Source organism: Cynara cardunculus (assembly GCF_001531365.2).
Source record: "Cynara cardunculus var. scolymus isolate 2C chromosome LG 4, CcrdV1, whole genome shotgun sequence".
Lineage (NCBI taxonomy): Eukaryota > Viridiplantae > Streptophyta > Magnoliopsida > Asterales > Asteraceae > Cynara > Cynara cardunculus.
This window is the reverse complement of record NC_037531.1, coordinates 13,254,166-13,269,045: the sequence shown is the minus strand read 5'-3', so window position 1 is coordinate 13,269,045 and position 14,880 is coordinate 13,254,166. Positions and strand designations below refer to the sequence as shown.

The following is a 14,880-nucleotide window of genomic DNA, read 5'->3' as shown; positions in this document are numbered from 1 at the left end:
ATATTTTATAAAGATAATAATTAAGTATTCTGTTAGAGCTTAATGATTATCCTAATTATATTTTAGATTTTTTATATTTAAAATGAGATATTTATCATGTATTTGATTGTGTTTATTTGCAGTTAGTTACACGAATTCAGATATGAGATAAAATCGGATAGGGATGAACGGGTTTAAAAGTTTAAGAGTTTTTAAGAGTTTTAGTCAAATGCTTTATAATATAGTATAGATTTAAAAATACATTTATTTATAAAATTATTTAAATTTTCGGGCCGGGCCATGGCCGGTCCCATAACCACAAAACTACCAAAAACCCCAGTCGGTCCCATAACCACAAAACTACTAAAAGCCCCAACCGGTCCCATAACCGGTCCTCCGGCCCGGGCCGATTTGGCCATCACTAGTTGTGACGAAGACAATAGTAGTGACGGTGTAACAGTGGTTGGGACAAGGGGCGGGTGGTGTTGGTTAAATTGGATGTAAAGAAATGAAATTTAATTCCTTCAGTTATACCAAAAAAATGGTTAATTCTTTAATTTGTGGAATTAAAAGATTCTACGTTTTCATTATATGAACCAACACATGAGATCTGGAATTTAGTCAAAAGAATTATCCATTCAAATTTGTTCATAATCCATGAACCAAACACTGTGTAGGAGTAAGAGTCGTCGACCTCACTTACCGGGTAATACTCTTCATTCTTCTCATTGCTCTTACTCAGTAAGATTCTTGGCCCTTTTCATGTTCATCCAATGAGGAAATTTATGCGTTAAACACTTACTAAGGAAGTGTTTAGTAAACGATCCCTAACTCAATTAGTTGTTATCGTTAAGTATAATAGCAAAAACAATAATTAAAAGAAATAATTAAAAATAATAATTATAAACCATAAAGATAAAAAAAACAATGAAGTGTAAATTATAGGGATAAAAACTGTAATTATAAAAGTATGGAGACGAAATAGCAATTTTCAACAAATCAGGGGCTAAAAACGTAGTTTACTCAAAAGTATAAAATAAACAGTCAATGTAAAAGGAAAAATGGGAGAGAATGACAACTTCAACACGGTATTAAAACGACGACGCTTAGTACATCTCACCAAATTGAGGGAAGAAGGTTCGTTTATGTTGCGTAAAAGCAGCCATTGACGAGGGATTAAGCAAGATCACCGAATCCACCGTGTCGGTGGAATCGCTCGATCAAACTACCACCACCGGAGAGACAAAAGCACATGATTATCATACATTGTTAGAATTCGTTCAGCTTGAGACGACTGATCAATCGAAATGGGGGAAGGAGGGAGTCTTCCGACGATGGATCTGATGAGATCAGAGCCAATGCAGTTGGCTCGGATCATCATCCCCATGGAATCTGCTCATCGAACCATTTCGTATCTCGGTGATCTGGGGCTTTTCCAGTTTAAAGATGTATGTTACTACTACTACTACACGTTTCATTGTTATACATGATTATATTTACGATCATCATAATTCGTTGAGTTTACCTGTTTAATGTTTATCAATCTAATTAATCGGCATTGTGAATTATTTTCAGTTTTCCGAAATCTTTGGAGTTACGAACTCATCTAGCTTATAATTTTTAAGTAGTCTATCTTTAATATCGACTCAAGAGATATGATCTCGCATTTTTTTGACATGCTGTTTGAATCATTCTGAACAGCTAGTCTAGTTTGATAATTACTTACAAACATACCTTGATGCATCACCTACTGTGCTACGTATGCCTCATCTAATGTATATGTGAGTATGTTGTTGGGGAATTAGGTCTTGTCAGAAATCACACCAAGGACTCATAAATAACATGAGATACCGTAAGAGATCGTTTATGAAATTTGCTTGAGATAATCTCAATTCACACCCACGATTTTGGGAAATATCTTGAGGAAAATTGTAAAAGTTCTTACAGAATAGACCTACAAAGGGATATGATTAATGGAATTTATAAGCAATTATTGGGAAGTCATGAGAGGTTATAAACCGTTCCATAGCAGTTATGAACAAATTCATCGGTAGGTGAACCCCGTCTGTGGGTAATATTGATCAGCATCATCCACTGATCCCTGCCACTGATGACACAAACTGAAGTACTGAAAAATAACCACTGAAATCCACCTGACATAGAAATTCACCTAACCACTCAATCACCGCCAGGGGCACTGCCCCTAGGACCCGCAGGGAGGCATGTCCCGCTTGACCACTGCAATATGGCGACATCCAGCAATCCCGATTTGTAGCTAGATTATGCTAGTAACAACTGTGCACTCCGCACCTCCTAACTCTTATTTTAGCTTAACTATCAACCCTTCCATTCTCTTGCGAATCCAATTCCAAATAATGGCATGATGATTCACCGAAATCACCAACATACGTGACATTCTATTGTTAATGGTGTTTATACATTAATTCCAATCATGATTATAGAAAATTCATTTCTTTGGAAATCTTGTTTAGTTAAGACTAGTGTCTGGATCTTTCATTTGATCATCTATTCATCTTACTGTTCTTTATTAACATCAACAAGGAGCATTTTATATGATAGAGTATTGCTTATTTTTCAGATGTTCTATACATTTTTTAACAATTTATTATTGCAGATCCTTTTTAGAATATAAATTTAGTTTTTTAGAAAATTATAACTTATAAGAATATGTTGATATTGTTCTACTGTTTTTTTTTACATAAATTCTGATATGATGTTAAGCTAAAAAATGGATTGTGAATTTGCATGGAAACAGTACTGTGTGGCTTGGGCCACAGCCCAGGTCACGGGATCACTGTTTCTCTTGTTGTGATATGGTTATATCACATTTGATGCTGCATAAGAAACAGACTCAGAGATAAAGGACAGAAAGTCCCGCGCCCCAGGTCGCGGGACTCACTGTTTCTCTTCCCGCAGCTGCTCTGGAGTCTATACCTGCATGGCTTCCCGCGCAACTCACTGGAGCTCGACCAACAGAACAGTGTTTCCCTTGATTTTCACTGCAACTTAGGTCGTGGGAGAAGTCACCCGTGTCCTTCTTGGGCTGCGATAGATTTGCAAGCCTTTCTGTACTCATGGAATGCAATGCTTCCTTGTCCTTGTGGTACTTAAATAGATTTGCTGGCCATTTCTCTAGTGAGACTTCTCACTTTATGCTTCTACCAACACTCAAGATCCTCTCCTTTCTACTTTTCTCTTTAGAGCTAGTTTGCCATTTATGGTATATGTGTAGTTGAAGGTGTTCTTGACATTTGAATAAGCTTTGGGTTGATCATGGATCTAAGGATCTTTGTACAAGCACTTTGTAATCTCCTTGGTGGTAATAAAATCTTGCTCTCTCTCTCTTTGGTGGATGTACATTATCACATCGATAGTGGAACCACGTTAAATCCTTGTGTTATTTGTTTGTGGAGTTGTTATATGCATAGATCCTAGTATATATATTTGTTATCATTGTGGGTAGTTTATCTTTGCAGGATGTTATGCAACATCTAGATTATTGTTATCCGCATTTCTTGTTGGGTTGGTTGTGCTCTTGAATTTCTATTAGTTTGGTACCCTAGAAATCACTTGTTAACTTTGCATCAGTGGGACAACCATCCTTGCATATCAGAGGTGGTATGTAATGTGTTGTGCTCGGCAACCTTCAGTTTGATTTACTGATAGCTTGTGGTTATTTACTATCTTTTTAAGAAGACCCAAGATGCTTTTTGTGAGGTGGTGAAACTTTTGCATCCTGTCCATTGTCATACCCCTGATAATTCCCTGGGCAGGTGTGAGATCCGAACTCGGGACCTCTAGTTTACAATCGGATTTCTATCTTGCATCTGTTGCTGAATTAGATATAAGAGGATTAACAACTTTAGGGTGGATGTATTTAGTGAACCAACTGTAATCAGTAAATTAGTTTTAACTGATGAAATACATAAGAAGACTCATCTTTTAATCTGTTTCTTTAAGCATGCGATGGTTGCTTAGTACACAATAGTATATAACTCAAATAGTTCATGTATCTTTACCATATATTTGTAATCAGGAATACATTGTTCTGAATGTATCATTTTCTTTTATCTATTTTTTTTATCTGGATAGCTCAACACAGGAAAGAGCCCATTCCAGAGGACATTTGCTACTCAGGTATGTTCATTGTCTGTTACCTCCATTATCTAGGACCTGTCATTTTCACTTTACCTGTATGATGTGATTTTTTATCGTTATATTCTTTCGTGATGTTTCTCTATGTGGACAGTGTATGTGTTGACATGTTAGGAATGAGTCTACTGCTGTCTCTTTGATGCTCATTCATAAAAACATCTTGGTGTGAACATACAGTAAAATTCATGTCTGGATGATATCTATGGGAGTGTAAATTACGAAATTGAGTATGTAAACAGAGTACCAAATACACATATACGTAAAATTATAAAATCATGGCAATTCACTGGACAGGAAAAGAGGTCTAACTGTAGCATGATGATATGATTGATAAGCTTATATCACTAGATGCTAACTGCTAAGACACCTATGACTTACCAATGAGGTCTTATACCTGAATCAGAGGTGTATTTCTTTGCTGCATTAACTTATAGTTTGATTGTGCCTAGCCTACCTACTGCTGCATACAAAATATCCTAGAGGTAGATGTAGCATAGCTACTTGTAAATGGCTAATCAGTTAGTAGTAATTAAAATTGATACAATTTGCATCCTCACAAGTTGATGAAGGTCAACAGTATTGCAAATGCACCTGAATGCCTAAATGGAGGCCGGTTCAACAGAAATTGGTTTAATAAGATTTCTCGACCCTTATATTAAACTGGAGGTCAATTCTGTTTCAACCTTTGCTAGACTCCAAAATTTCCGTTTGTGACTAACTTGAAAAATATCATACATGACCATGCATTATCCTTTGATTTCATCTACTACCGCTAGATTCAGGAAAAATGCCCCTTATAAAGCCTGATTGACAAATTATAAGATGCAAACTATTGAATATATGCCATACAACAAATCTTGGCCCTCTCTCTCTGTGTGTATGTATCCTGGCTCTAGTTGTTAGTCTATCTTTGTGCTTATTGGTGTAAGATGGCTGGCCATTTCTGCAACCGACACCCATAATTCTGTCCTTCCCATATCTCTAGATTTGGCTCTAATAAATACTTCTCTTCTTTGATGAGAGGAGCATGGAGATGATAGTTCTGTTGCTTGGTAGCAGCTAAACTTACAAACACGTAAAATTGAAGAAACATATTTTTTCTTATTATCTATGCAGAAAGGGTTATCGAGAAAACATACCAATTGAAACTTAATACTATCTCTCCAATTGAAAGCTGACACTAGGCTTAATGATTCATTCTGTCACCCTTTTCTCCTTTTTGCCCTCATTTGAAATATCTATTGTTTGCTTCATGCTATAAACTTGCCTGATATAGATTAAAAGGTGTGGCGAGATGGCACGCAAGCTCCGTTTTTTCAGGGATCAGATGATGAAGGCTTGTCTGTTAGCCTCAACAAGATCTGGATATGGCTCAGAATTTAGTCTAGATGAACTGGAGGTAAGTAAAATGACTAACAAGCATTCAATACTTATCATGTTATAACTTCCTTGTAACATGTATTGGGGTGATTGTTAGGTTAAACTCGGAGAACTTGAAACTGAGCTGACAGAGATGAATGCGAACACTGAAAAGTTGCAGCGTACCTATAATGAACTTCTGGAATATAAACTTGTCTTGCAAAAGGTGATCAGACTAATTGATATAATTGTCTATTTGTTTGTTTGTTGATTCATCCTTATATGTTATGCAACATTGCAAACCTCTCAAGTTCCATAACATGTTTAAGGTTAGAGAACGTTGTTTATTTATTTCAGGCTGGTGAGTTTTTCCATCATGCTCAAAGCAGTGCTACCGCTCAACAGAGAGAATTCGAAGAACATCGCCTGGCTGAAGGGTCAATGGACAGTCCTCTGTTATTAGAACAAGTACTGATTTTTATCTGGTGCTACATGCTGGTATGTGTTGCTATATATCTTCGATTGGGTTGTGTGATAACATGTTTGGCTTCCCCTGCCCTCACCTTGTAGGAAATGACAACCGATATGTCAAAGCAAGTTAAGCTGGGATTTATATCTGGTCTTGTCCCAAGAGATAAATCAATGGCCTTTGAAAGGATTCTATTTCGTGCAACCAGGGGTAACGTTCTCATGAAGCAAAATGTTGTTGAAGAACCTGTCAGTGATCCTGTGCAAGGAGAGAAGGTTAAAATTCAAGTTTATTTTACATCATTGTAAATCATCTGGGCTACATGATAAGAGTTTCTAAAGTTAAACTAGTACTATAACTCTTATCTTTTGTTTTTTTCTTACAAACATGGCCTCACTGCAACATCTATTATGATTCCTTTTTACTATAATCCATGAATATTCTCTCTTCGAAAAAAGTGCATGTATTTTTGTATGTTATGACATGATTATCAGCATCTATGTAATATATCTTTCCTTCAGTTCATGAGAAGTTGGTATGCACTAATTTACAGGTGGAGAAAAATGTGTTCATCGTCTTTTATTCTGGAGAAAGGGCGAAGAACAAGGTTTTGAAGATATGCGATGCATTTGGAGCAAATCGTTATCCCTTTACAGATGATATAGGAAAACGATACCAAATGATTACAGAGGTATGCACATTACCAAGATGAGAATTTGTTCACTCTACATAGTTTGTGTTATCAAAAAACTATGTGATGAACTCATGATTTGTAGCTTTGATGGACTTAACTAGCTTTATTCATATTTTTATTCGTTCCTATACTGAAAAAGAGATAATAAAGTAATGAACTTCTGCATTCTATGTGTTCGTTGTTGTCTTTCATCAAAATTTACTTTTCCACACATGAGCATGGTATCTAGAAGTGTACCATATTCATGTCTGTTAGCTAGTGCAGATTCACATACCCACAATTGAAACAAAACATTAATAAACCAATTTAACTTGACCCAACAAAGCATATTAAGGCTGATGAGGTTGATGTAATTGTATTTTAAGTTATTAAATCTATCAAAGTGGAGATAAAAAGGACCCGTCACTTTATGGGCTCATGATGTACACCTCACTCATGGTAGCATGAGGTTAACCTGTTTTTACTTCAGATCTTAGATGTTGATCGTAGAGGTTTTAGATGAGGTGATTTGGGACTGCAGATAAAGACTCTATGTGGACAAGACAAGAAGAGCATTCATGGAAATCATGAGAAAATTACTATTATGATCTAAAGTTTATTATTAGGAAGAGATTGCAGGTGATGTATGTTTGCAAATTCTGGTCCATGAGACAACCTCTTTGTAAAACACAAGGGAGCAATTGGGATCTAGCCAATAGAGTGACCATAAGTTGACTGTGTGAGCATGGTTTTAAGGCTGAAATTTTCCAATAATAGCTGTTATTTCTCTATATCTACATTCTTTTCATTCCCCCGTTTCCTCTTTATTTCTGAATGCCAACCTTCATAACTCTAAGTAGGATCTTGGGATAACTACTCAAAAGTGAATTTAATCAGAGGAACTATCCAATTTAAGAGTTTTAGTGCATGGGGTGCAAATAGGATTTCAAATATAGTTAGAAATATTATGGAATAAGGATATATAAAGCCTATAGAAGTATGTGTCAATTACATGCATTCACCTTCAGGAATCATCTTAGTTGGCCTACAGTATGTATCAATTCTATATAATTGTAATCTGAAAACACTTGAATTGGAAGTTTGAGTGAGATGTAGTAAAACTTGATTCTCTTGTGTAGGAAACAGCACATGCTGAAAGACACTTCAAGCAAAATTATTAGGCACATCACGATTCATGCTTTAACCCCAAAGGGAGAGATTGCCAGGTCCGCTGTGCAATAATTCAGATCACCTCTATATAAACTGTCATAAATAATTGCTAAGCTATCAGATAGAAAAGTAAACTATATTTACTGAAGTCCTAGTAATTTGTTCCAAGTGCTGCCTGTTGTGTTCTAAAATAATCGCAAGCATATGGTGTCATAGCAGCGGCCGAAAACAGAGAGGCGATGGTCTAAACACTAATCTTATAAGCTTAACTTAAAAATTGTAAGAGAGGGGATAGAAATACTCTGGGTTGTGATTCCAGTCAAATCTTATAAGCTTCAAAGGTTACAAAATAAACCAAACAACATCTCTTTCCATTTGTAAAAGAATAAGAACAAAGAGGAGAGAAAAAAAATCCAAACCCTAATTATGAAAGCTGTAAAATGATCAAAAGATGATTTTCGAAACACTGAATGTTTCTATTTATATCATCAGATTGCAATATCCTAAATTGCCTCTCCTGTATCTGAAATTCTTTTCTGTCAGGCTCACTTGTATGGCCGTGTGATTGGGCATGCTTTTCCTGCTATTGATCTCAGATCTGCACAGCTGTGTCATTTTTGTGCTTTAATCCCACACGGCCGCATGGGGCTTCTATGCTGCTTGGCCCATGTTTTGGGGTTATTGATCTAGCCCAATTTGTTTAGTGTACCCAATCTTCCAAAGGGCAATCCATCTTCATCCATGACTACCATATTAATTAAATTATCCTGTCAAAACTCATGCACAATCATAAAAATACCAAAACACATCTCTGACTATGATTAAATGAAAATTAATGGAAAACTAAAAAAAGAAGCATTCAAATGAACGAACTACATGTGAAAATGAGATTTAAGTGTATGATGCATGAAAGTAATGCACTTGACACTGCCAGTGTGCTGATACAAATGCAGAGTAATTGTTCGGAAACAAAAAAATGGTTTTTTCAACTTACTTGTATCTGGTAGAATGCTAAAAGCTCTTTTCACACTGCAGTCCTCAGCTATTAAAAATATCTGAATATTATGTTAGGAAAATGTTTATGCCATTGCATTTGCATGTTCAGATGGTATAACCTGAAATATACTCCGTGAATTTGTGGTACTTTTCTTAAAAGATAGGTGAAACACTTCTTATTTATTTATCTTTGTTGCTTTAATGTAGATGCTTATTCTTCAATCTATTAGCATTTGTTGAAACGGGGACATACATAGAAAAAGTTGAACCTTATAAAGAGTTACCTGGATTGGCTTCTGCCAGTTTGAGTCTGGATATAAGTGTTCTATTTCAAGGATTATACCTCATAGTTGTCAGGAAAAGCTGTAGTCGCTACTAAAAACTGTAACTTTCATCTTTTAGGTATCTGGAAAACTTTCAGAGTTAAAAACCACCATTGATGTTGGAATATTGCACTGGAGCAGTGTGGTACAGACTATTGCTAATCAGTTTGAAGAGTGGAACAATTTGGTAAGTTTCACTAGTCCATTAATATTGGAGAGGCTACCCATATACTTGTACCTGCACTTTTTGAATCTTTCTTAGGGAGGGCTGAGACCTCGGTGTTCCTAGAATCCTCTTTGTTACTAGAAATGCTCTCTTCTCAACTTGTATTTTAACTGATGAAGGTCAAGAAAGAAAAATCCATTTACCACACTTTGAATACTCTCAGTTTTGATGTGACGAAAAAGTGCCTTGTGGCTGAAGGCTGGTGTCCTGTCTTTGCTACATGTCAGGTATATTGCCTTATTTCAACATAGATATCTCTCAACTCATGATCGATATACCTTTGACAGACTACTAAATGATTTTGGGTTGCACTTTTTCCAGATCCAGAAGGCTTTGCAACGGGCAACAGTTGACAGTAACTCACAGGTTGGAGCCATATTCGAGGTTCTGCGTGCTAAGGAATCACCACCTACCTATTTCCGCACAAACAAAGTTACAACTGCTTTTCAGGAGATTGTAGATGCTTATGGGTGAGTATCTCTGATATATAGTTGCGGCTATTTCATAGAAATTTTCATGCTGTAGGAAACAAATTCATTTATTTTGGTTGGAGGCTTACAGGAGTTTGAGTAACCACTCGTTTTGCAGCTCTAAGGGTGGTAGTATTGTTGAGTTGAAGTTTGTCTTGCTGTTTGGTTCAAGAAATGAGTGTGACAACTTCCAATCTAGTGTTTTTAAATTTAGCTGTTTCTGAGGCTTGGCCACAATGTTTGGTGTTTGGCCATGAATTGGGGGAAGATTACCATGATCAGTATGTTTATAGTATTATTTTAGGAGTGTTGGCATGTTTGTATAATACCATTTATTCGGTGATTCATATTTCAAACATTAAGAAGTTACTAATTTCTTTTATTTTGTGAGGTACTAAAAATGTAAGGCAATTTATTAGAATGGTTAAGTGAATATCCTCAAGGTTGTTACCGTTTTCTACCCTTTTCAGGGTTGCAAAGTATCAAGAAGCAAATCCTGGTCTATACACAATTGTTACCTTCCCTTTCCTATTTGCGGTCATGTTTGGAGATTGGGGCCATGGTATATGCTTGTTTCTTGGGACACTATTTCTTATCCTGAGGGAAAAGAAATATTCTAGTCAGGTAATTTCTGCTAGATTTCTTGTGGCATTTTCTTGTGGTTTGACTGGACTTCATGTCTAGTGTTACTAGTTTCAGTTAGGCTGCCATAGCAGTCTGATGCAAGTAATATGCATGTGTTCATTGTAGTATTATTTTCAACCTTATGCTGGTATACTTGGTAATGGAAGTTAGAAGAAACTTTATACTGTTGGTTATAACCCAGTTACATCCGAATTTTTTAATCTAAATACAATTGCAAGTATACACCGTGTTCATGAGATGTTTCTCTAATTTAATGATCAAATGCAAATTTGTTAGTCTGTTGCCATCCTGTCTTGCCTATCAGGAAAGAGCAACCTTCAGGAAAAAGGATTTGCATGCCTTAGAAATTATTTTCCTCCTTATTTACCTAGGTTCTTGTGGACAAGGTTTTAATGTAAAAACTTAAGGTCAGAACAACTGTGAAGAAAAAGCGCATAACTAACACTAAATAGCAAAAAATTAGTATTTAGGGATCCCATCTTTTGAAGTTGTATGTGCCTTTTATTTCAATCACAGGTGTAGGTTTGTTCTCCTGTCTTGATTTGCCACCTCGTGGTATATTGTCTTCAGTTCTAACAAGAGTCTATTCTTGTAGTTTTGATGGAAATATTTATGTGGTGCCCTTTTAGAAACTCTACACCAACCTAATCTCTTTTGCTTTCAAAGTGAGACTGGTGATTGCAAATGCTTAAAATTCTGTAAACCAGAAGCTTCTGTTGTATCATTTTTTCAGCGTTGTAATTCCCTTTAGTATTTAAAAGTATGACACGTCAAAAAATTAAAGCCTGCCTACTAGCCATGGTATATGCCTTGGTTATTCCACATGGAGGCTTGAAAATAACACGAACAATTATGAACTTGGAAGGGAATATTCTTTTTGTAATATCTGGATAAGTAACAATTTTGTGAAGCATGAAACATGTTTGTGGATTTAAGGTAACAATTTAATGTGATGTGAGATATAACTTATGAGGAGTAATATTAAGATCCCCGGTAATCTCCACGATAACAGAAATGGCACTAATGTTATTCTTTTTATCAAAGAATATTAGGCAATATTAGTTGACTAAGCAAATTCACAACAAGCCCTATATATCCTTCAATTATTTGTCTGCTATTTATGCGCGCTAAATGAAAATATCTGTCATATTAGTTTACACATTTTCTGTTGTCTATTCATTTGATGATCTTCTTTTGTGGGTAACTAGCAGAAGCTAGGAGACATCATGGAAATGGCATTTGGTGGTCGTTATGTCATCATACTGATGTCAATTTTCTCAATCTACACGGGACTGATATATAATGAGTTCTTCTCTGTGCCATTTGAACTCTTTGGACGCTCCGCCTATGATTGCCGTGATCCTTCCTGCAGGCATGGACTTAGTACAGCAATTTCCATATATCATCTTTCTTTGATTTTCCGCCTTATAACACTTGACTTCACTTTAGGGATGCTACTACTATTGGAATGATTAAGGTGCGGAGCACTTACCCATTTGGTGTGGATCCTATGTGGCATGGAACGCGAAGTGAATTACCATTTCTTAACTCATTGAAGATGAAAATGTCGATATTACTGGGAGTTGCTCAGATGAATCTTGGAATCATTTTGAGCTACTACAATGCAAAGTTTTTCCGAAACGACTTAAACATCTTGTAAGCTACATGTCTGTCATCATTATGCATAGATCTTCGGTGTCATTTTGCATCATTGCATGTAACTCAGCATGCATTTGATTCTGTCTCATATATGTGATTAGATGTGTGCTAATTCTTTTGTTAGAAGAATTTTATCGTTCATATAATCAGCTTTTAAATGTGGATCCTTTTAGGTACCAGTTCATCCCCCAGATGATATTCTTAAACAGTTTGTTTGGCTACCTTTCTCTACTCATCATTGTGAAATGGTGCACTGGTTCTCAAGCTGATCTATACCATATAATGATATACATGTTCCTCAGTCCCACGGACGATTTAGGAGATAATGAGCTTTTTTGGGGCCAGAAATATCTTCAGGTTTTATATTCTCTTATTTGCCAAGATTAATAGCTTCATTGCTGTAAATGAAGTCAAAAAATAATCAAAGTGCGTTATTCTTTCCTACTTCCAGATAATACTACTGTTGCTGGCACTTGTTGCCGTACCATGGATGCTGATCCCAAAGCCACTTCTACTGAAGAAACAACACGAGGAGGTATGCCCAAATTTATTTTCCTCGATTCCTTTGGTTTTTGTTTTAGTCAAGTAATTAATTTTAACTTTTGGCCTTGTTTATCAGAGACACCAAGGCCGAGCGTATGCTCCACTTCACAGCCTTGATGAGAATCTTGAATCAGATATGGATGACAAATCCCATGGTGGACACGAGGAGTTTGAGTTTAGCGAAGTTTTGGTTCATCAACTAATACATACCATTGAGTTTGTTCTTGGTTCGGTGTCAAACACAGCTTCTTACCTACGTCTGTGGGCTCTAAGGTGAGTTACTATGTTAAATTGTGCATGTCCTAGGATCTTTCTTTTGCCTCGTGAATGAATAGTACATCCAATAAGGGATTGCGTAAGTGCCATTTTCATAGATGTAGCTTTTTTTGAGCTTATAAGCTAGCTAGCTTTTTGTGGGCTACTTGAAGTAGCATTTCGACAAGCTCCAGCGCTTTTTTCTGCTTTTTCTAATTATGCCTCTTTATATTTTTCCAATTGATTTTTTAACATATCGTATATCATTTTACATTGTCATCCAACTTATTAACTAGCTTTGAATGTCCAACATTGAAACTTATTTTTTTTCCTTTTGTTTTGTTACCAGTCTAGCACATTCAGAGCTATCCAGTGTATTTTACGAAAAGGTCCTGCTTCTTGCATGGGGGTAAGTTATCACCGTTATTAATACTTCGCCTGTGATTCTAAAAGAGTTAACATTATCTGTACAAGTTCCACTGAAACCTCAACCTCAACCAACTAATCCTGTGAGTGCAGATTCAACAACGTGGTCATACTTATAATCGGCATAATCGTATTCATTTTTGCAACTGTGGGTGTGTTGCTCGTGATGGAAACCTTGAGCGCATTCTTACACGCTCTAAGGCTTCACTGGGTAGAATTCCAGAACAAATTCTACGAGGGAGACGGTTACAAATTCTACCCGTTTTCATTTGCTTTGGTTAATGAAGAAGAAGATTGATATGCAATTTTGAGTTTGATTCTTTGAGATTGGCAAACAAAAGTTAGTAGAAGGTGGGTTTTTTTAGCTTTAGTGCCATGTTCCTCGACGTATTTGTCTAGATTCTTTTGTACGTAGTTGCATTTCTTTACCACAAAATGTAGGTACACAATTGAAGCATCAGATCTTTATTCTTTATTTCATTTGTTGGGAGTTTTAGAACCTCAAATTAAATATGGTTTACGCTTGCAGCTGTCCTCTCTGCAAGTTATAAGTTGTTTGATTGAAAGGGAAGTAGGAGGAGGTGTTTAGGAGTTTGTTTTTAAAGTATGGAACTGATATCTGATAAATCAGTTGTAATAAAGTATGGTATTGAGATAATCCAGAAATTTCATATATGAATTAAGGCACAAATTTGTGTGTGTGTGTATATATATATGTATACATCAGATCATGTTTTATATATTTATATGATTGATCGAAGGTTCGTAGCGATTAAAATGTTAAAACATAATTGTATGATCGTTATAACTATTAACGAATAAGGTTGAAGGCAGTTGCAATTGAATTAGAGGTAACATCCAGCGCTCTGGTTCCAAAGATCGAAGTGTAGTTGTACTAAATCGAAGTCTGGTCGTACTAAACCGAACTTTAGTTGTTCTTAACTCTCATCCAGGCTTAGAATTTTCAACGGTAACTCAGAACTCTGATCAAAAGGACCAGAGATTTGATTACACAGCTTCAGATCTATACATAGTGAAATTTCACTAAATTTGAGAACAATTTCAAGAGATTTGAAGGACTAGAGATATGATTACACTACCACCGCCAAGGGGCTCTACCGTTTGGAACCTCGCTAAGGGCACAATCCTCTTAATCCTCATCTTATGGCAATCTAAGGCGATACAGACAATATATGCAAGTGTGCACTCCACACCTCCTAACTCACTTTGTTTGTCTTATAACCTTAATCGATCTCAAGTAAATCACAATACACCAAAATGGTTGATGACCCTAAAATCACCAACAGTTGTGGATTGCTATGTATGTGATTTGGGGTCATCGAAATAAAGTGGTGCTTTCTAATAGGCCCTTTTCAGAATATGACATGATTTTTGATATTCAGTTATTGTCATCTCAATGAATAGTTGACCATTCAACAAGTTTTAACACATCTTGGGATGATTAGTGTAGTCTTGAATGCTGATTTTGCTCGTTTTTTGTTTTGTTTTTG

General features: G+C 36.1%; 1 protein-coding gene across 1 annotated transcript; it reads left to right on the top strand.

The window, feature by feature from the left end:
* Window positions 1-1,141: 1,141 nt before the first annotated feature.
* LOC112511301 (V-type proton ATPase subunit a3-like) lies at window positions 1,142-13,967 on the top strand. The gene is made up of 18 exons (XM_025116873.1): window positions 1,142-1,427; window positions 4,093-4,137; window positions 5,432-5,554; window positions 5,633-5,740; window positions 5,872-5,982; window positions 6,085-6,258; window positions 6,537-6,674; window positions 9,225-9,332; window positions 9,491-9,598; window positions 9,693-9,841; window positions 10,312-10,465; window positions 11,698-11,858; window positions 11,936-12,142; window positions 12,319-12,502; window positions 12,597-12,680; window positions 12,765-12,961; window positions 13,293-13,352; window positions 13,463-13,967. Exons 1-18 carry the CDS (start codon window positions 1,287-1,289, stop codon window positions 13,665-13,667), a joined length of 2,457 nt encoding a protein of 818 aa, XP_024972641.1. The 5' UTR covers window positions 1,142-1,286; the 3' UTR covers window positions 13,668-13,967.
* The last annotated feature ends 913 nt before the right edge of the window (window positions 13,968-14,880 follow it).

Excerpts from the sequence above, each read along its gene's own strand:
- LOC112511301 (XM_025116873.1), top strand. The coding sequence starts at position 1,287 with ATGGGGGAAGGAGGGAGTCTTCCGACGATGGATCTGATGAGATCAGAG. Across the intron at positions 9,842-10,311 it reads GAGATTGTAGATGCTTATGG|GGTTGCAAAGTATCAAGAAG; the intron begins GTGAGTATCTCT and ends TACCCTTTTCAG. Across the intron at positions 12,962-13,292 it reads CTACGTCTGTGGGCTCTAAG|TCTAGCACATTCAGAGCTAT; the intron begins GTGAGTTACTAT and ends TTTTGTTACCAG.